This window comes from Bombina bombina, chromosome 1 (genome assembly GCF_027579735.1).
Source record: "Bombina bombina isolate aBomBom1 chromosome 1, aBomBom1.pri, whole genome shotgun sequence".
NCBI lineage: Eukaryota > Metazoa > Chordata > Amphibia > Anura > Bombinatoridae > Bombina > Bombina bombina.
In genome coordinates, this window is record NC_069499.1 from 102,219,224 (window position 1) to 102,240,049 (window position 20,826).

Below are 20,826 nucleotides of genomic sequence, written 5' to 3' on the forward strand. Positions count from 1 at the left end.
GCCTCAGAGAATTACAGCTCATTCTACTAGATCAGTCACCACTTCTTGGGCTTTTAAGATTGACGCTTCGGTTGATCAGATTTGCAAAGCAGCAACTTGGTCTTCTTTGCATACATTTACTAAATTTTAAAATTTTGATGTATTTGCTTCTTCTAAAGCAGTCTTTAGTAGAAAGGCTCTTCAGGCAGCTGTCTCAGTTTGATTCTACTGATTATGATTTAAGTTTTTTCTTGAAATTTATGTGAAATTTATGAGAAAGACTTATTTTTTTGTAGATTTATTTTTTTCAGCGTAAATAGATGTTTTTATTTTATTCCTCCCTTTCTAGTGACTCTTCTGTGGTCTCCCACATCTTGGGTATTTCTATTCCATACGTCACTAGCTCATGAACTCTTGCCAATTACATGAAATAAAACATAATTTATGCAAGAACTTACCTGATAAATTAATTTCTTTCATATTGGCAAGAGTCCATGAGGCCCACCCTTTTTATTCGTTATGTTTATTGTATAAATTTTATTCCAGTTCCTCTTTTTGTATGCTTTTTTACTCTTTATTTTTTCACCCCACTACTTGGCTATTCATTAAACTGAATTGTGGGTGTGGTGAGGGGTGTATTTAAAGGCATTTTGGAGGTTTGGGAAACTTTGCCCCTCTTGGTAGGATTGTATATCCCATACGTCACTAGCTCATGGACTTTTGCCAGTATGAAAGAAATAAATTTATCAGGTAAGTTCTTACATAAATTATGTTATTACTGATTATTCTCGAAAGGTACCACAAAAAGGTTGTTCCACAAGGTTATATAAATAATCCAGAAAGCGAGGTGTCCAACACAGGTTTTAATTTTGCTTGATGAGAAAATCAGGTGCATTGGTGTGGCAAAGCTTTTGTGTCTTAAAGAAACTACAAATATTGGTTAAGGAAATTCAAACTAGATGATTTATCAGTAAATGTGAACAACTTTAATCTTTAAAAAAACATGTAAAAAATGTTTCCTCATATAAATATTTTTGGTTTAAAAAGTGATGCTCACCTGCAGACATTCCTGAGGTATTTCTCACACTGATTTTGTTGAGTCGAATTAGACCTCTTACAGCTGCTGGAGCCAGGCATCGGAGTCCTTGTAGGCAAACCATATCAGCGACCTCCTACAAAGTAATAGTATGACAAAACAAATTGAATTGTTATAAAAGTATTTATAGCTTAATATAAAAAATTATTATTATTATAATAATGTAGTAGACACATCTTCTCTTCTCTTGGTATCTTTATTTGACTGTAAGCTTAGATGGCCCATTGTTGGTTCAGCACCTGGGTAGTGCTTGCTGATTGGTGTCTAAATGTAGCCACCAATCAGAAAGTGCTACCCAAATGCTGAACCCAAAATGGGCCGACTCCTAAGCTTACATTCTTACTTTCTCCAATAAAGATACCAATAGAACAAAGAAAAAATTTATAATATGAGTAAATTAGATAGTTGCTTAAAATTGCATGCTCTATCTGAATCGTGAAAGTTTAATTTTGACAAGACTATCCCTTTAAAGGGATAGAAAGGTTAAAAATAAAATGTGCCTGGTGCATTTCAATGGGAAATAGAAGCCTTTTTGCAATATACTTCCATTTGCAAAAATGCTTTTCTCGTAAAAGTTATTGAAGGGACACTGAACCCTATTTTTTTTCTATCATGATTCAGGTGGAGCGTGAAATTTTAAGCAACTTTCTAATTTACTCCTATTATCATTTTTTCTTCGTTCTCTTGCTATCTTTATTTTAAAAGCAGGAATTTAAATATTAGCAGCCAGTCCATTTTATGTTCAGCACCATGGAAAGTGCTTGCTTATTGGAGGCTTACATGTATCCACCAATAAGCAAGCATAACTTCTCAACCAAAAATGGGCCGGCTCCTATGCATTACATTTTTCAATAACGATAGCAAGAGAACAAAGAAAAATTGATAATAGGAGTAAATTGGAAAGTTGCTTAAAATTACATGCTCTATCTGAATCATGAAAGAAAAAAATTTGGGTTCAGTGTCCCTTTAAGGTTTTTCAGCCACATACGCATATATCCTGTGAAGGCCTGTGCACCAATATTCAAACACTATACATGCTCAGAGAGGTGGCTGCGGTGTGTATAGCTTCTGAAGACTGATTTTTTTGTGTGCCATACAAGCTACTGCTGACCATCTGAGAAGGTGTGGTGTTTAAATACTGGGAGAGGGACAGAGAAAGATGGGAGAAAAAGCATATTTGTTTCAATTGGGAACGTGGGGAACATTTATTGCAGATACATAAGTTGTGTATTAATAATATAACATCTTAGCTGGATTATGACTACTTGAGTATTTTAGGATATAGCACCTTTATATAGGGTGAGCTTTTTTTTTTAAAAAAAAAACATAATTTATGCTTACCTGATAAATTCCTTTCTTCTGTAGTGTGATCAGTCCACGGGTCATCATTACTTGTGGGATATTAACTGCTCCCCTACAGGAAGTGCAAGAGGATTCACCCAGCAGAGTTGCTATATAGCTCCTCCCCTCTACGTCACCTCCAGTCATTCGACCAAGGACCAACGAGAAAGGAGAAGCCAAGGGTGTAGTGGTGACTGGAGTATAATTTTAAAAAATATTTACCTGCCTTAAAAAACAGGGCGGGCCGTGGACTGATCACACTACAGAAGAAAGGAATTTATCAGGTAAGCATAAATTATGTTTTCTTCTGTTAAGTGTGATCAGTCCACGGGTCATCATTACTTGTGGGATACCAATGCCAAAGCAAAAGTACACGGATGACGGGAGGGATAGGCAGGCTCTTTATACAGAAGGAACCACTGCCTGAAGAACCTTTCTCCCAAAAATAGCCTCCGAGGAAGCAAAAGTGTCAAATTTGTAAAATTTGGAAAAAGTATGAAGCGAAGACCAAGTTGCAGCCTTGCAAATCTGTTCAACAGAGGCCTCATTCTTAAAGGCCCAAGTGGAAGCCACAGCTCTAGTGGAATGAGCTGTAATTCTTTCAGGAGGCTGCTGTCCAGCAGTCTCATAAGCTAAACGAATTATGCTACGAAGCCAAAAAGAGAGAGAGGTAGCAGAAGCTTTTTGACCTCTCCTCTGACCAGAGTAAACGACAAACAGGGAAGACGTTTGTCGAAAATCTTTAGTTGCCTGTAAATAAAATTTAAGGACACGAACTACATCCAGATTGTGCAAAAGACGTTCCTTCCTCGAAGAAGGATTTGGGCACAAGGATGGAACAACAATCTCCTGATTGATATTCCTGTTAGTGACTACCTTAGGTAAGAACCCAGGCTTAGTACGCAGAACTACCTTATCCGAGTGAAAAATCAAATAAGGAGAATCACAATGTAAGGCTGATAACTCAGAGACTCTTCGAGCCGAGGAAATAGCCATTAAAAATAGAACTTTCCAAGATAACAACTTTATATCAATGGAATGAAGGGGTTCAAACGGAACACCCTGTAAAACGTTAAGAACAAGGTTTAAACTCCATGGTGGAGCCACAGCTTTAAACACAGGTTTAATCCTGGCCAAAGCCTGACAAAAAGCCTGAACGTCTGGAACTTCTGACAGACGCTTGTGTAACAGAATGGACAGAGCTGAGATCTGTCCCTTTAAGGAACTAGCGGATAACCCCTTTTCTAAACCTTCTTGTAGAAAAGACAATATCCTAGGAATCCTAACCTTACTCCAAGAGTAACCTTTGGATTCGCACCAATATAGGTATTTACGCCATATTTTATGGTAAATCTTTCTGGTGACAGGCTTCCTAGCCTGTATTAAGGTATCAATAACTGACTCAGAAAAACCACGCTTTGATAAGATCAAGCGTTCAATTTCCAAGCAGTCAGCTTCAGAGAAGTTAGATTTTGATGTTTGAAAGGACCCTGAATCAGAAGGTCCTGTTTCAGAGGTAACGACCAAGGTGGACAGAATGACATGTCCACCAGATCTGTATACCAAGTCCCATGCAGGCGCTATTAGAATCACTGATGCTTTCTCCTGTTTGATTCTGGCAATCAATCGAGGAAGCATCGGGAAAGGTGGAAACACATAAGCCATCCTGAAGGTCCATGGTGCTGTCAAGGCATCTATCAGGACCGCTCCCGGATCCCTGGATCTGGACCCGTAGCGCGGAAGCTTGGCGTTCTGTCGAGACGCCATGAGATCTATCTCTGGTTTGCCCCAACGTGGAAGTATTTGGGCAAAGACCTCTGGATGAAGTTCCCACTCCCCCGGATGAAAAGTCTGACGACTTAAGAAATCCGCCTCCCAGTTCTCCACTCCCGGGATGTGGATTGCAGACAGGTGGCAAGAGTGAGACTCTGCCCAGCGAATTATCTTCGATACTTCCATCATTGCTAGGGAGCTTCTTGTCCCTCCCTGATGGTTGATATAAGCTACAGTCGTGATGTTGTCCGACTGGAACCTGATGAACCCCCGAGTTGCTAACTGGGGCCAAGCCAGAAGAGCATTGAGGACTGCTCTCAATTCCAGAATGTTTATTGGAAGAAGACTCTCCTCCTGATTCCATAGTCCCTGAGCCTTCAGAGAATTCCAGACAGCGCCCCAACCTAGTAGGCTGGCGTCTGTTGTTACAATTGACCAGTCTGGCCTGCTGAATGGCATTCCCCTGGACAGATGTGGCCGATAAAGCCACCATAGAAGAGAATTTCTGGTCTCTTGAATGGAATGAAGGACACGGCATGCATTTTGAAGTTTTGTTAACCTGTCCTCTGTCAGGTAAATCTTCATTTCTACAGAATCTATCAGAGTCCCCAGGAAGGGAACTCTTGTGAGTGGAAAGAGAGAACTTTTCTCTTCGTTCACTTTCCATCCATGCGACCTTAGAAATGCCAGTACTATCTCTGTATGAGATTTGGCAGTTTGAAAGCTTGAAGCTTGTATCAGTATGTCGTCTAAGTACGGAGCTACTGAAATTCCTCGCGGTCTTAGTACCGCCAGAAGAGTGCCCAGAACCTTTGTGAAGATTCTTGGAGCCGTAGCCAGTCCGAATGGAAGAGCTACAAACTGGTAATGCCTGTCTAAAAAGGCAAACCTTAGATACCGGTAATGACTTCTGTGAATCGGTATGTGAAGGTAAGCATCCTTTAAATCCACTGTGGTCAAGTACTGACCCTCTTGGATCATGGGCAAAATTGTTCGAATAGTTTCCATCTTGAACGATGGAACTCTTAGGAATTTGTTTAGGATCTTTAAATCCAAGATTGGCCTGAAGGTTCCCTCTTTTTGGGAACTACAAACAGATTTGAGTAAAACCCTTGTCCTTGTTCCAACCGCGGAACTGGATGGATCACTCCCATTAATAAAAGATCTTGTACGCAGCGTAGAAACGCTTCCTTCTTTGTTAGGTTTGTTGACAACCTTGACAGATGAAATCTCCCTCTTGGGGGAGAGGATTTGAAGTCCAGAAGGTATCCCTGAGATATGATCTCTAACGCCCAGGGATCCTGAACATCTCTTGCCCAAGCCTGGGCGAAGAGGGAAAGTCTGCCCCCCACTAGATCCGGTCCCGGATCGGGGGCCCTCAATTCATGCTGTCTTAGGCGCAGCAGCAGGTTTTCTGGCCTGTTTGCCCCTGTTCCAGGACTGGTTAGGTTTCCAGCCTTGTCTGTAGCGAGCAACAGCTCCTTCCTGTTTTGGTGCAGAGGAAGTTGATGCTGCTCCTGCTTTGAAATTACGAAAGGAACGAAAATTGGACTGTCTAGCCTTGGCTTTGGCCTTGTCCTGAGGCAGGGCATGACCTTTACCTCCTGTAATGTCATCAATAATCTCTTTCAAGCCGGGCCCGAATAAGGTCTGCCCTTTGAAAGGAATATTAAGCAATTTAGATTTAGACGTAACATCAGCTGACCAGGATTTTAGCCACAGAGCTCTGCGTGCCTGAATGGCGAATCCTGAATTTTTAGCCGCAAGTTTAGTTAAATGTACTACGGCATCTGAAATAAATGAATTAGCTAACTTAAGGAATTTAAGTTTGTGTGTGATGTCATCTAGTGTGGATGATTGAAGTGTCTCTTCCAGAGACTCAAACCAAAATGCTGCTGCAGCCGTGACAGGCGCAATACATGCAAGAGGTTGCAATATAAACCCTTGTTGAACAAACATTTTCTTAAGGTAACCCTCTAATTTTTTATCCATTGGATCTGAAAAAGCACAGCTATCCTCCACTGGGATAGTGGTACGCTTAGCTAAAGTAGAAACTGCTCCCTCCACCTTAGGGACCATTTGCCATAAGTCCCGTGTGGCGGCGTCTATTGGAAACATTTTTCTGAATATAGGAGGGGGTGAGAAAGGCACACCGGGTCTATCCCACTCCTTAGTAACAATGTCAGTAAGTCTCTTAGGTATAGGAAAAACGTCAGTACTCGTCGGTACCGCAAAATATTTATCCAACCTACACATTTTTTCTGGGATTGCAACTGTGTTACAATCATTCAGAGCCGCTAATACCTCCCCTAGTAACACACGGAGGTTCTCAAGCTTAAATTTAAAATTTGAAATGTCTGAGTCCAGTTTATTTGGATCAGAACCGTCACCCACAGAATGAAGCTCTCCGTCTTCACGTTCTGCAAACTGTGACGCAGTATCAGACATGGCCCTTGCATTATCAGCGCACTCTGTTCTCATCCCAGAGTGATCACGTTTACCTCTTAGTTCTGGTAGTTTAGCCAAAACTTCAGTCATAACAGTAGCCATATCTTGTAATGTGATTTGTAATGGCCGCCCAGATGCACTCGGCGCTACAATATCACGCACCTCCTGAGCGGGAGATGCAGGTACTGACACGTGAGGCGAGTTAGTCGGCATAACTCTCCCCTCGTTGTTTGGTGAAATATGTTCAATTTGTACAGATTGACTTTTATTTAAAGTAGCATCAATACATTTAGTACATAAATTTCTATTGGGCTCCACTTTGGCATTAACACATATAGCACAGAGATATTCCTCTGAATCAGACATGTTTAACACACTAGCAAATAAACAGCAACTTGGAAATACTTTTCAAAGTAATTTACAAATAATATGAAAACGAACTGTGCCTTTAAGAAGCACAGAAAATATTATAACAGATAAAATAATTAAGTTATAGCATCAATCTTTGTCAGAATATACAGTTTTAGCAAAGGATTGTTCCCCTCAGCAAATGATAACTAACCCAGGCAGCAGAAAAAAATACACAAATAAACGTTTTTTATATCACAGTCAATACAATCAGCACAGCTCTGCTGTGAATGATTACTTCCCTCAAAAAAGACTCTTGAGATCCCTGAACTCTGTAGAGATGAACCGGATCATGCAGGAAGAAAATGAACCTCTGACTGAGTTTTTCTGATGCATAGTGAAAGCACCAAAATGGCCCCTCCCCCACACACATAACAGTGAGAGGGATCAGTGAACTGCTCTAATTTAAATCAAAACTATTGCCAAGTGGAAAAAAAGTGCCCAAAACATTTTTTCACCCAGTACCTCAGAGAAAAACAGAATTTATGTTTACCTGATAAATTTCTTTCTCCAACGGTGTGTCCGGTCCACGGCGTCATCCTTACTTGTGGGATATTCTCTTCCCCAACAGGAAATGGCAAAGAGCCCAGCAAAGCTGGTCACATGATCCCTCCTAGGCTCCGCCTACCCCAGTCATTCGACCGACGTTAAGGAGGAATATTTGCATAGGAGAAACCATATGGTACCGTGGTGACTGTAGTTAAAGAAAATAAATTATCAGACCTGATTAAAAAACCAGGGCGGGCCGTGGACCGGACACACCGTTGGAGAAAGAAATTTATCAGGTAAACATAAATTCTGTTTTCTCCAACATAGGTGTGTCCGGTCCACGGCGTCATCCTTACTTGTGGGAACCAATACCAAAGCTTTAGGACACGGATGAAGGGAGGGAGCAAATCAGGTCACCTAAATGGAAGGCACCACGGCTTGCAAAACCTTTCTCCCAAAAATAGCCTCAGAAGAAGCAAAAGTATCAAACTTGTAAAATTTGGTAAAAGTGTGCAGTGAAGACCAAGTCGCTGCCCTACATATCTGATCAACAGAAGCCTCGTTCTTGAAGGCCCATGTGGAAGCCACAGCCCTAGTGGAATGAGCTGTGATTCTTTCGGGAGGCTGCCGTCCGGCAGTCTCGTAAGCCAATCTGATGATGCTTTTAATCCAAAAAGAGAGAGAGGTAGAAGTTGCTTTTTGACCTCTCCTTTTACCTGAATAAACAACAAACAAGGAAGATGTTTGTCTAAAATCCTTTGTAGCATCTAAATAGAATTTTAGAGCGCGAACAACATCCAAATTGTGCAACAAACGTTCCTTCTTTGAAACTGGTTTTGGACACAGAGAAGGTACGATAATCTCCTGGTTAATGTTTTTGTTAGAAACAACTTTTGGAAGAAAACCAGGTTTAGTACGTAAAACCACCTTATCTGCATGGAACACCAGATAAGGAGGAGAACACTGCAGAGCAGATAATTCTGAGACTCTTCTAGCAGAAGAAATCGCAACTAAAAACAAAACTTTCCAAGATAATAACTTAATATCAACGGAATGTAAGGGTTCAAACGGAACCCCCTGAAGAACTGAAAGAACTAAATTGAGACTCCAAGGAGGAGTCAAAGGTTTGTAAACAGGCTTGATTCTAACCAGAGCCTGAACAAAGGCTTGAACATCTGGCACAGCTGCCAGCTTTTTGTGAAGTAATACCGACAAGGCAGAAATCTGTCCCTTCAGGGAACTAGCAGATAATCCTTTTTCCAATCCTTCTTGAAGGAAGGATAGAATCCTAGGAATCTTAACCTTGTCCCAAGGGAATCCTTTAGATTCACACCAACAGATATATTTTTTCCAAATTTTGTGGTAAATCTTTCTAGTTACAGGCTTTCTGGCCTGAACAAGAGTATCGATAACAGAATCTGAGAATCCTCGCTTCGATAAAATCAAGCGTTCAATCTCCAAGCAGTCAGCTGGAGTGAAACCAGATTCGGATGTTCGAACGGACCCTGAACAAGAAGGTCTCGTCTCAAAGGTAGCTTCCAAGGTGGAGCCGATGACATATTCACCAGATCTGCATACCAAGTCCTGCGTGGCCACGCAGGAGCTATCAAGATCACCGACGCCCTCTCCTGATTGATCCTGGCTACCAGCCTGGGGATGAGAGGAAATGGCGGGAACACATAAGCTAGTTTGAAGGTCCAAGGTGCTACTAGTGCATCCACTAGAGCCGCCTTGGGATCCCTGGATCTGGCCCCGTAGCAAGGAACTTTGAAGTTCTGACGAGAGGCCATCAGATCCATGTCTGGAATGCCCCACAGGTGAGTGACTTGGGCAAAGATTTCCGGATGGAGTTCCCACTCCCCCGGATGCAATGTCTGACGACTCAGAAAATCCGCTTCCCAATTTTCCACTCCTGGGATGTGGATAGCAGACAGGTGGCAGGAGTGAGACTCCGCCCATAGAATGATTTTGGTCACTTCTTCCATCGCTAGGGAACTCCTTGTTCCCCCCTGATGGTTGATGTACGCAACAGTTGTCATGTTGTCTGATTGAAACCGTATGAACTTGGTCCTCGCTAACCGAGGCCAGGCCTTGAGAGCATTGAATATCGCTCTCAGTTCCAGAATATTTATCGGTAGAAGAGATTCTTCCCGAGACCAAAGACCCTGAGCTTTCAGGGATCCCCAGACCGCGCCCCAGCCCATCAGACTGGCGTCGGTCGTGACAATGACCCACTCTGGTCTGCGGAACGTCATCCCTTGAGACAGATTGTCCAGGGACAGCCACCAACGGAGTGAGTCTCTGGTCCTCTGATTTACTTGTATCTTCGGAGACAAGTCTGTATAGTCCCCATTCCACTGACTGAGCATGCACAGTTGTAATGGTCTTAGATGAATGCGCGCAAAAGGAACTATGTCCATCGCCGCTACCATCAACCCGATCACTTCCATGCACTGAGCTATGGAAGGAAGAGGAACGGAATGAAGTATCCGACAAGAGTCTAGAAGTTTTGTTTTTCTGGCCTCTGTTAGAAAGATCCTCATTTCTAAAGAGTCTATAATTGTTCCCAAGAAGGGAACCCTTGTTGACGGGGATAGAGAACTCTTTTCCACGTTCACTTTCCAGCCGTGAGATCTGAGAAAGGCCAGGACAATGTCCGTGTGAGCCTTTGCTTGAGGAAGGGACGACGCTTGAATCAGAATGTCGTCCAGGTAAGGTACTACTGCAATGCCCCTTGGTCTTAGCACCGCTAGAAGGGAGCCTAGTACCTTTGTGAAAATCCTTGGAGCAGTGGCTAATCCGAAAGGAAGCGCCACGAACTGGTAATGTTTGTCCAGGAATGCAAACCTTAGGAACCGATGATGTTCCTTGTGGATAGGAATATGTAGATACGCATCCTTTAAATCCACCGTGGTCATGAATTGACCCTCCTGGATGGAAGGAAGAATAGTTCGAATGGTTTCCATCTTGAAAGATGGAACCTTGAGAAACTTGTTTAAGATCTTGAGATCTAAGATTGGTCTGAACGTTCCCTCTTTTTTGGGAACTATGAACAGATTGGAGTAGAACCCCATCCCTTGTTCTCTTAGTGGAACAGGATGAATCACTCCCATTTTTAACAGGTCTTCTACACAATGTAAGAACGCCTGTCTTTTTATGTGGTCTGAAGACAACTGAGACCTGTGGAACCTCCCCCTTGGGGGAAGTCCCTTGAATTCCAGAAGATAACCCTGGGAGACTATTTCTAGCGCCCAAGGATCCAGAACATCTCTTGCCCAAGCCTGAGCGAAGAGAGAGAGTCTGCCCCCCACCAGATCCGGTCCCGGATCGGGGGCCAATATTTCATGCTGTCTTGGTAGCAGTGGCAGGCTTCTTGGCCTGCTTTCCCTTGTTCCAGCCTTGCATTGGTCTCCAAGCTGGCTTGGCTTGAGAAGTATTACCCTCTTGCTTAGAGGACGTAGCACTTTGGGCTGGTCCGTTTTTACGAAAGGGACGAAAATTAGGTCTATTTTTCGCCTTGAAAGGCCGATCCTGAGGAAGGGCGTGGCCCTTACCCCCAGTGATATCCGAGATAATCTCTTTCAAGTCAGGGCCAAACAGCGTTTTCCCCTTGAAAGGAATGTTTAGTAGCTTGTTCTTGGAAGACGCGTCAGCCGACCAAGATTTCAACCAAAGCGCTCTGCGCGCCACAATAGCAAACCCAGAATTCTTAGCCGCTAACCTAGCCAATTGCAAAGTGGCGTCTAGGGTGAAAGAATTAGCCAATTTGAGAGCATTGATTCTGTCCATAATCTCCTCATAAGGAGGAGAATCACTATCGAGCGCCTTTATCAGTTCATCAAACCAGAAACATGCGGCTGTAGTGACAGGGACAATGCATGAAATTGGTTGTAGAAGGTAACCCTGCTGAACAAACATCTTTTTAAGCAAACCTTCTAATTTTTTATCCATAGGATCTTTGAAAGCGCAACTATCCTCTATGGGTATAGTGGTGCGTTTGTTTAAAGTAGAAACCGCTCCCTCGACCTTGGGGACTGTCTGCCATAAGTCCTTTCTGGGGTCGACCATAGGAAACAATTTTTTAAATATGGGGGGAGGGACGAAAGGAATACCGGGCCTTTCCCATTCTTTATTAACAATGTCCGCCACCCGCTTGGGTATAGGAAAAGCTTCTGGGAGCTCCGGCACCTCTAGGAACTTGTCCATTTTACATAGTTTCTCTGGGATGACCAACTTTTCACAATCATCCAGAGTGGATAATACCTCCTTAAGCAGAATGCGGAGATGTTCCAACTTAAATTTAAATGCAATTACATCAGGTTCAGCCTGTTGAGAAATGTTCCCTGAATCAGTAATTTCTCCCTCAGACAAAACCTCCCTGGCCCCCTCAGATAGGGTTAGGGGCCCTTCAGAGATATTAATATCAGCGTCGTCATGCTCTTCAGTAACTAAAACAGAGCAGCCACGCTTACGCTGACAAGGGTTCATTTTGGCTAAAATGTTTTTGACAGAATTATCCATTACAGCCGTTAATTGTTGCATAGTAAGCAGTATTGGCGCGCTAGATGTACTAGGGGCCTCCTGAGTGGGCAAGACTCGTGTAGACGAAGGAGGGAATGATGCAGTACCATGCTTACTCCCCTCACTTGAGGAATCATCTTGGGCATCATTGTCATTATCACATAAATCACATTTATTTAAATGAACAGGAATTCTGGCTTCCCCACATTCAGAACACAGTCTATCTGGTAGTTCAGACATGTTAAACAGGCATAAACTTGATAATAAAGTACAAAAAACGTTTTAAAATAAAACCGTTACTGTCACTTTAAATTTTAAACTGAACACACTTTATTACTGCAATTGCGAAAAAACATGAAGGAATTGTACAAAATTGACCAAATTTTCACCACAGTGTCTTAAAGCCTTAAAAGTATTGCACCCCAAATTTGGAAGCTTTAACCCTTAAAATAACGGAACCGGAGCCGTTTTAACACTTTAACCCCTTTACAGTCCCTGGTATCTGCTTTGCTGAGACCCAACCAAGCCCAAAGGGGAATACGATACCAAATGACGCCTTCAGAAAGTCTTTTCTAAGTATCAGAGCTCCTCTCACATGCGACTGCATGCCATGCCTCTCAAAAACAAGTGCGCCACACCGGCGCGAAAATGAGGCTCTGCTTATGCTTTGGGAAAGCCCCAGAGAAATAAGGTGTCTAATACAGTGCCTGCCGATATTATAATATCAATAAAACCCAGATAAAATGATTCCTCAAAGCTAAATATGTTTTAAAACTGAATCGATTTAGCCCAGAAAAGTCTACAATCTTAATAAGCCCTTGTGAAGCCCTTATTTACCATCGTAATAAACATGGCTTACCGGATCCCATAGGGAAAAATGACAGCTTCCAGCATTACATCGTCTTGTTAGAATGTGTCATACCTCAAGCAGCAAGAGACTGCACACTGTTCCCCCAACTGAAGTTAATTGCTCTCAACAGTCCTGTGTGGAACAGCCATGGATTTTAGTTACGGTGCTAAAATCATTTTCCTCATACAAACAGAAATCTTCATCTCTTTTCTGTTTCTGAGTAAATAGTACATACCAGCACTATTTTAAAATAACAAACTCTTGATTGAATAATAAAAACTACAGTTAAACACTAAAAAACTCTAAGCCATCTCCGTGGAGATGTTGCCTGTACAACGGCAAAGAGAATGACTGGGGTAGGCGGAGCCTAGGAGGGATCATGTGACCAGCTTTGCTGGGCTCTTTGCCATTTCCTGTTGGGGAAGAGAATATCCCACAAGTAAGGATGACGCCGTGGACCGGACACACCTATGTTGGAGAAAAAACGTTTTTACATGCCAGCAAAAAAACGTTTTACCTCAATAATTAATTGTCATTTAAAACCTATTGCAAGTCCCTGCAAAATAGGTTAAGTCTATGTATACAGTTTAAAAGCCAGAGAAGTACCATTTCCCAGAAAACTGAAGTGTAAAATATACATACATGACAGCCTGATATCAGCTACATCTACTGCATTCAAGGCTGAGTTTACATTATAACGGTATGGCAGGATTTTCTCATCAATTCCATGTCAGAAAATAATAAACTGCTACATACCTCTTTGCAGATTAATCTGCCTGCTGTCCCCTGATCTGAAGTTTACCTCTCCTCAGATGGCCGAGAAACAGCAATATGATCTTAACTACTCCGGCTAAAATCATAGAAAAACTCAGGTAGATTCTTCTTCAAATTCTACCAGAGAAGGAATAACACACTCCGGTGCTATTATAAAATAACAAACTTTTGATTGAAGATATAAAAACTAAATATATCACCATAGTCCTCTCACACATCCTATCTAGTCGTTGGGTGCAAGAGAATGACTGGAGGTGACGTAGAGGGGAGGAGCTATATAGCAACTCTGCTGGGTGAATCCTCTTGCACTTCCTGTAGGGGAGCAGTTAATATCCCACAAGTAATGATGACCCGTGGACTGATCACACTTAACAGAAGAAAAAGTTTGTCTCACCTGCCCCCCTCTGTTTGGTTTGCTGCACACTGGCACCTCAAAACTCCCCTCTATATTGTTTTATACCTAGGGGCCTACAATTTCTAAATATCATTTTGTAATCTCTAGATAGACCTTAGATATATTGCAAGCAGTGAATATTCTCCCCAAGCTGATTATTCTGTCACATGGTTGATACTAATAAGGTGCATACTACTAAAATCAATATAATAGAGGTTCCTGACAAGGGCCCAACTTACATGCACACAACATATAGAACCCCACATTTGCACATATATAGGAACTACATTTGCACACACATACTTACTTACTTTCACATATTTACAGGTACCACACACGCACATTTGCAAATACACAGGCACCACATTAATACACATACACCCACATTTGCACATAAACCTGCAACAAATGAACACAAACAGGCGCCCTGAGACACAGAAACAGGCTCCCACGTACAAATAAACAGGAATTCAGACACATATACACTCCACACACAAACTAGAATAGACATCTACAAACACACATATACATGGGCTATCACTTAACTTAAAATAGAATCTTAAGTTTTTTTTAAAAAGGTGATCATTTTAATGCCAGCTGCAGAATTTATAGACTGGAATGGATGACAACAATCCCTAGCCCCATTCTTTACAATATTTTTCTAGATTTTTTTAATGATAACCCCTTGACAGTTTGTGGGGACTGTAGTTTGTGTTTCAGATAGTCTTACCTTATAACAAACACATTTTTCTATACTGAAGACAGAGTGCTCCTGTAGTGATATCAGGAATTGCAGGGAAGGGGTCAGGTGACACAATCACTGAGAGGGAGGAGATTAAATGCAGGGTGAAAGGGAGGAGAATGAAAGTGTCACTACTACTTTAGCATTGGTGCAAATTCCTTGTTTATGCAGCCACCTGAAAAACACGGTGAACTCGGGAACAATGCAAATAGCAGGAGTATAGAAGCAGTATGTGAGTCTATCTGTCCTGAAAGTTGCAAGCAGCAGTAGGTGAGTCTATCTGCGCTGAAAGCTGCAAGCAGCAGTATGTGAGTCTCTTTGCACTGAAAGCTGCAAGCAGCAGTATGTGAGTCTATCTGCGCTGAAAGCTGCAAGCAGCAGTATGTGAGTCTCTTTGCACTGAAAGCTGCAAGCAGCAGGATGTGAGTCTATCTGTCCTGAAAGTTGCAAGTAGCAGTATGTGAGTCTATCTGCACTGAAAGCTGTAAGCAGCAGTATGTGAGTCTATCTGCACTGAAAGTTGCAAGCAGCAGTATGTGAGTCTCTTTGCACTGAAAGCTGCAAGCAGCAGTATGTGAGTCTATCTGCACTGAAAGCTGCAAGCAGCAGTATGTGAGTCTATCTGCACTGAAAGTTGCAAGCAGCAGTATGTGAGTCTATCTGCACTGAAAGTTGCAAGCAGCAGTATGTGAGTCTATCTGCACTGAAAGCTGCAAGCAGTAGCCTCTGCACACTCACAGTAATATATTTATAGACAGGTCTGGTTACCCTTGAGCTCATGCTCCACCCACCTGCTTCCTATAACAGCAGAAAGAATAATGTAAAACTATTCCAAAGTTCTCCCCAGGACCTTTTTAGCAGTTGCACCACCTGGCTGATTTTACTGCCCACCAAGCTAAAACTTTAGCCAATATAAAGCTAACATGAGCTAATATTTATTTATTTTTTTATTATTTTTTTTTTATTGATATGCAATAAGATACAAACAATGCATTAACTAAGGTAATGGTACAGAATAAACATCATATCAGATATCTTAAGAACCATATTATACAATCATACCTGTTACATCACAGGATAGTCTAGATTAGAATATATATAAAAAGAACCTCACATTTTCAAATCTTTTTCTTTGTTTTTAAGAAATTGATACCAACTACCATATCTAATATGAGGATGCAAACTCAATACTTGTTCACAGTTTTAGTTTTAAACAATACAATTATTGGATTGACTGTACAGTTGTGAACACAATATTAATTTTATATTATAGTTAGTAATATACACATTAAGACCTTGAATTAACTGCGGTTTTAATACGAGAGAAACCGCTTTGAGAGACTCAGGAATACTCCAGTCAACCCTGAGTACTATAGTAGGGGGAGAGGGGAAGGGGGGGAAAAAAAGAAGAAAAGGGGGGGGAAGGAAGGACGGAGATCATAATGTAGGCTTATAAGCTCAAATATTCACACTTTAAAACTAGCTCCCCAAGTTGAAATCTGGTAGTATCATCTATAAATGGTCCTAACAATTTGGCTATATCAGCATAATGTTTACTAATCAAAAATATCAAGGCTAACAACCTGTAAATCTTTCAGGGAGAGATGCAAAATAAATGGAGCATTTAACAAACATAGGGTTGCCAGGAGATACTTTGAATGGTCAAACTATTGTGGGGTGAAGAAAATACAAAAATGTATGCATAACTGAAACTATATACAAGTGCCATTTTATATAGTTTTTTACTAAGAGCATAGTCAAACTTAAATCGGTATCTGTGAGGAGCAACCTCTTGTTGACAGGTTATGAGATTCATGTGTGTACAACCAGCCCGCCCCGGCCGCAGGCGGCCGGTATAAACACACATTGGGGTATTTAGAGTGTATTAATATGTAACAGGAGTATAGTCATTATCCCAATCAGTCCCAATCAGATTGTCCCAATCAGATTGGCAAAATATATAGCATATGAGATGTGACCTCAACAGACACGACACAATTTATTTAAAGCACTCTAAATAGATAATAGAGAAGATGGGTTTATCATAGTAAGAAAAGTGTAATCTAAAGGACACAGAGAACACCCAACATTTTAGTCCCAGATCAAACTAACAGAAGCACTCACCACCTTATATTGTAATTGGAGAACCATATAAACAAATAACATTATAAAACAGCACAGAGACCTAATGAAGCTCTGGGATCACATATACAGAGCAATAAATATAAACTTTGAGATTAAGCTTTAGGCAAGTCCTTACAAGGCCATGTTTTGATTTCCAGCGTAGTGCCTTCATATACAACAGTCTAAGGTCTAGATCGCTTTCAAGTTAACTTGTGTGACAAAAAGAAATGTTCACGATTCCCTTTTTCTAGAGTTCTCTTTTATTGCCTTCTTGCGGCAAGGCATAAATGAAAATGCACTTAGTTCCTATCCTATGCCCATCTTTATAGGAGGTGCCGCTTTGACTAGGACTAGTTCAGCACTGACCAACTCGCCCATCTGGTATCCAGCTTTTATAGTATTAACTGCTTCCCCAAGGATCAGCTCTGCTCTGGCCGACACTCTGATCTTATGTCCGGCTGCGTAAGTCTGGTAGTTCTGCTTCAGCAGGAAAAAGGAACGCTCCGGAACCATCCCTGTTCGTTCCGACTGCATACCTACTCCCCCTCCGAGGCCTCGTGGGTGAACCAGGAGAGCTCCAGTTAGGCTCCTATCAAAAGCATACAGTGACAGAGGTTCATCGGTAGTCCAATCCGCCTCTTGGTATGGTGTCGCCTCAGGGGAGAGCCGAGGACACTGGGGCCCCACAGCATCCCCGCAAACAGTGTTCGCATCCGCATACATTAGAATTAGATAAACGTTTGCCTGGGTCCTGTTCTCCTCTGCAGAGCCCATGGCTTCATCTATCTTTGCAGCAAATAGAAATTGATGAGAAGTCAGGAGTCTTCCAAGCTCAAATAATATCTGGTAGGAGCTTTCCATATTAGACACAAACCCACGAGGGTGACAAAATGTCTGCCATTCTCACAATATCTAAGCAGGCCTTCAGTCTCTATGTGGGTCTAGGGTATTCACAGTACAGGCTTGCAATCTCCAAGTACAAACAATGAGTTAATCATACAATCCCCTAGCAAAAGAGATCCAACTTCATAGTGAGATCTTGATTTAAACTGCCTTTAGCATAGTTAGAATGGGAGCTCTAAAAATATGCAACCATCCATGTTCTCAGCTGGCTCCGCCCCTCCACATGAGCTAATATTAATGTAATATAATATTATATGTTCAATTTTTATTGCACAAATTATCATTAAATACATTTATGTTAAATTATACCATTAATTTGTTCTTTGGATAGCATAAAATTATATACAATATTAGAAAATATTACAATGCCCTCATCCGGCTACTTCATAATACCACTCCCCACAACAAGCTTGCAAACTTTTCTGTGTAGAACACTGTATGTTGTGCTCTAAGTTCTGCGGTTGGCCAATCTGACCCTCGTTTAGCAGCACACTTTAGGTATGTTGTAACATGTTTGTGTTTTATATATTTGATTTGTTAAACTAATAGACGAATTCCTGGGAGTGGAACATAGAGGTTCACATAATTACTATTTCAGGGATTAGTTGGAGTAAGCTAGAATGTCTTTCACACATATTTGACCTGTAAATTTTGATGTCTAATACTATGAATCATGGTCTTCTGTCTTGATAAATATTATCTGCATTGGGCTACTGACTTTTTTTTAACATAGAATGGAAGCCGGTCTAAGGACTAGAATGCACATTGTTAGAAAAGGATTTGTTGCTGTTGGCCAGAAGAGGTTGAAGAATGAAGATTCTTTAACTAAACATTTTTCTCTAATTTTTGGGGCTTATATTTTATAAAGGATGTTAGAATAGATCATAAATGGGTATTGTGCATGGGAGAAATTTGGGGTGGGTTGTGCTTCATAGGGGTTTTCTTCAGTTAAAAGGGGGTCATACTGTGTGGATAATAGTGTCAAGGTTGGGGTTAATTGCAGTTTGATGGGGTAGCAAAGCAATTGCTACATATATTTGAAGTCTGGGAACAAGGAATGCAGAAGTAAGGTCCTATTACAATGATAAGAGGTTATGGTTTAACTTTATTGTGTGGGGGGGGATCAATGTGAAAAATCTTTTTTTTTGTTTTACTATCCTCTGCACTAAGTATTATCTACATAAAACCTGTTGTATGCTGGCTAAAAGTAGTTGTAGAACTGTTTTTGTTACTACATAAATACGAACAAAAGCATGGACTATATAGGATATACTTTTTATAAAGACATAGCATACCATCTTAAACATGTCAGACTTTTTAGAGCATTGATGGCCAAATAACGACCCAAAAACCATATGTAACACTCTTCACTAGTTTTTGTTCCCCCAGGAAAAAGCAGAACAAGGGTGTGTTTCATAGTTTTAGTGGCATCAGAAGAAAATGTTAAATTAAAAATGTGTACTTTAGGGTGGCTGCAACTCAAGAGCCCTTAAAAGGCAAAACAGCAGATAAAGGATACTCTGCAACCTTACCTAAATCTGGTCCTTTGACACTTTTTAGGACTTATTTTATTGTTTAATAGCCATAAATGTATATGCAACCCTTAAATGGACAGTATACATATGTAAAACACAAAGGGGGGTAGTTATCAAGCCGTCTACTTTTCTGGCTTCGCCGGCCCAATACGCTCGCCTAAGCTCGCCTACCTTCACCGCCGCTGACCTGAAAAAATACGCCTAAGTTATCAAATAAAGCTGTCAAAAAGCCGCGGGGCGATGAGCAGCGGACTGTGACAGTTATCACTCATCCGATCTCGCTGCCCTTCGGCTTTTTCCCAGCTTTATTGCTAGCCTGTCACTAAGCACTCACACTAAACTGCACTGTTCTACCCCCTATACCGGCGCCCCCGGAGCCCCCTGCAACTAAATAAAGTTACTAAACCCCTAAACCGCCGCTCCTAGACCCCGCCGCAACTCTTATAAATGTATTAACCCCTAAACCGCCGCTCCTAGACCCTGCCGCAACTCTTATAAATGTATTAACCCCTAAACCGCCGCTCCCGGACACCGCTGCCACCTACAGTATACCTAGTAACCCCTATCCTGCCCCCCCTACACCGTCGCCCTCTATTATAAAATTATTAACCCCTATCCTGCTGATCCCGCACCTCTCCGCAACTAAATAAAGTTTAACCCCTAAACTAATCGGAATTAAGGTAGGAAAATCTGATTGGCTGATGGAATCAGCCAATCAGATTCAAGTTCAATCCGATTGGCTGATCCAATCAGCCAATCAGATTGAGCTCGCATTCTATTGGCTGTTCCGATCAGCCAATAGAATGCGAGCTCAATCTGATTGGCTGATTCCATCAGCCAATCAGATTTTTCCTACCTTAATTCCGATTGGCTGATAGAATCCTATCAGCCAATCGGAATTGAGGGGACGCCATCTTGGATGACGTCCCTTAAAGGAGCCGTCATTCGTCGTAGTCCGTCGGTGAAGAAGGTGGTTCCGCGTCGGCGGAAGGAAGATTCAAGACCCGGCTTGGAAGATGACTTCGCCCGGATAGAAGACCTCTTCAGCGCCTCTTTGAAGATGACATCGGCCGGATCGAAGACTTCTTCAGCGCCGCCTGGATGATGACTTCATCGAATGGAAGATTTCTTCAGCGCCGCTTGGAGGATTAACTTCTTCCGCTCCGGATGTCCTCTTCAGTTCCAACGGTGGCTCGGCTGAGTGAAGACGACTCAAGGTAGGATGATCTTCAGGGGATTAGTGTTAGGTTTTTGTAAGGGGGGTTTGGGTTAGATTAGGGGTATGTGGGTGGTGGGTTTTAATGTTGGGGGGGATTGCATTTTTCTTTTACAGGCAAAAGAGCTGAACTTTTTGGGGCATGCCCCCACAAATGGCCCTTTTAAGGGCTGGTAAGGTAAAAGAGCTTTGAAATTTATTTAATTTAGAATAGGGTAGGGATTTTTTTTATT

The 20,826-nt window shown here is 41.8% G+C and overlaps 1 protein-coding gene across 1 annotated transcript in view; it reads right to left on the reverse strand.

Moving 5' to 3' along the window:
• DGLUCY (D-glutamate cyclase) overlaps nt 1–20,826 on the reverse strand; it is a 365,542-nt gene that overhangs the window by 221,804 nt on the left and 122,912 nt on the right. The window contains exon 2 of the mRNA XM_053697558.1: nt 1,037–1,151. Within this exon, the coding sequence (XP_053553533.1) occupies nt 1,037–1,139 (103 nt within the window). The 5' untranslated portion in view covers nt 1,140–1,151. The remainder of the gene's footprint in view (nt 1–1,036; nt 1,152–20,826) is intronic.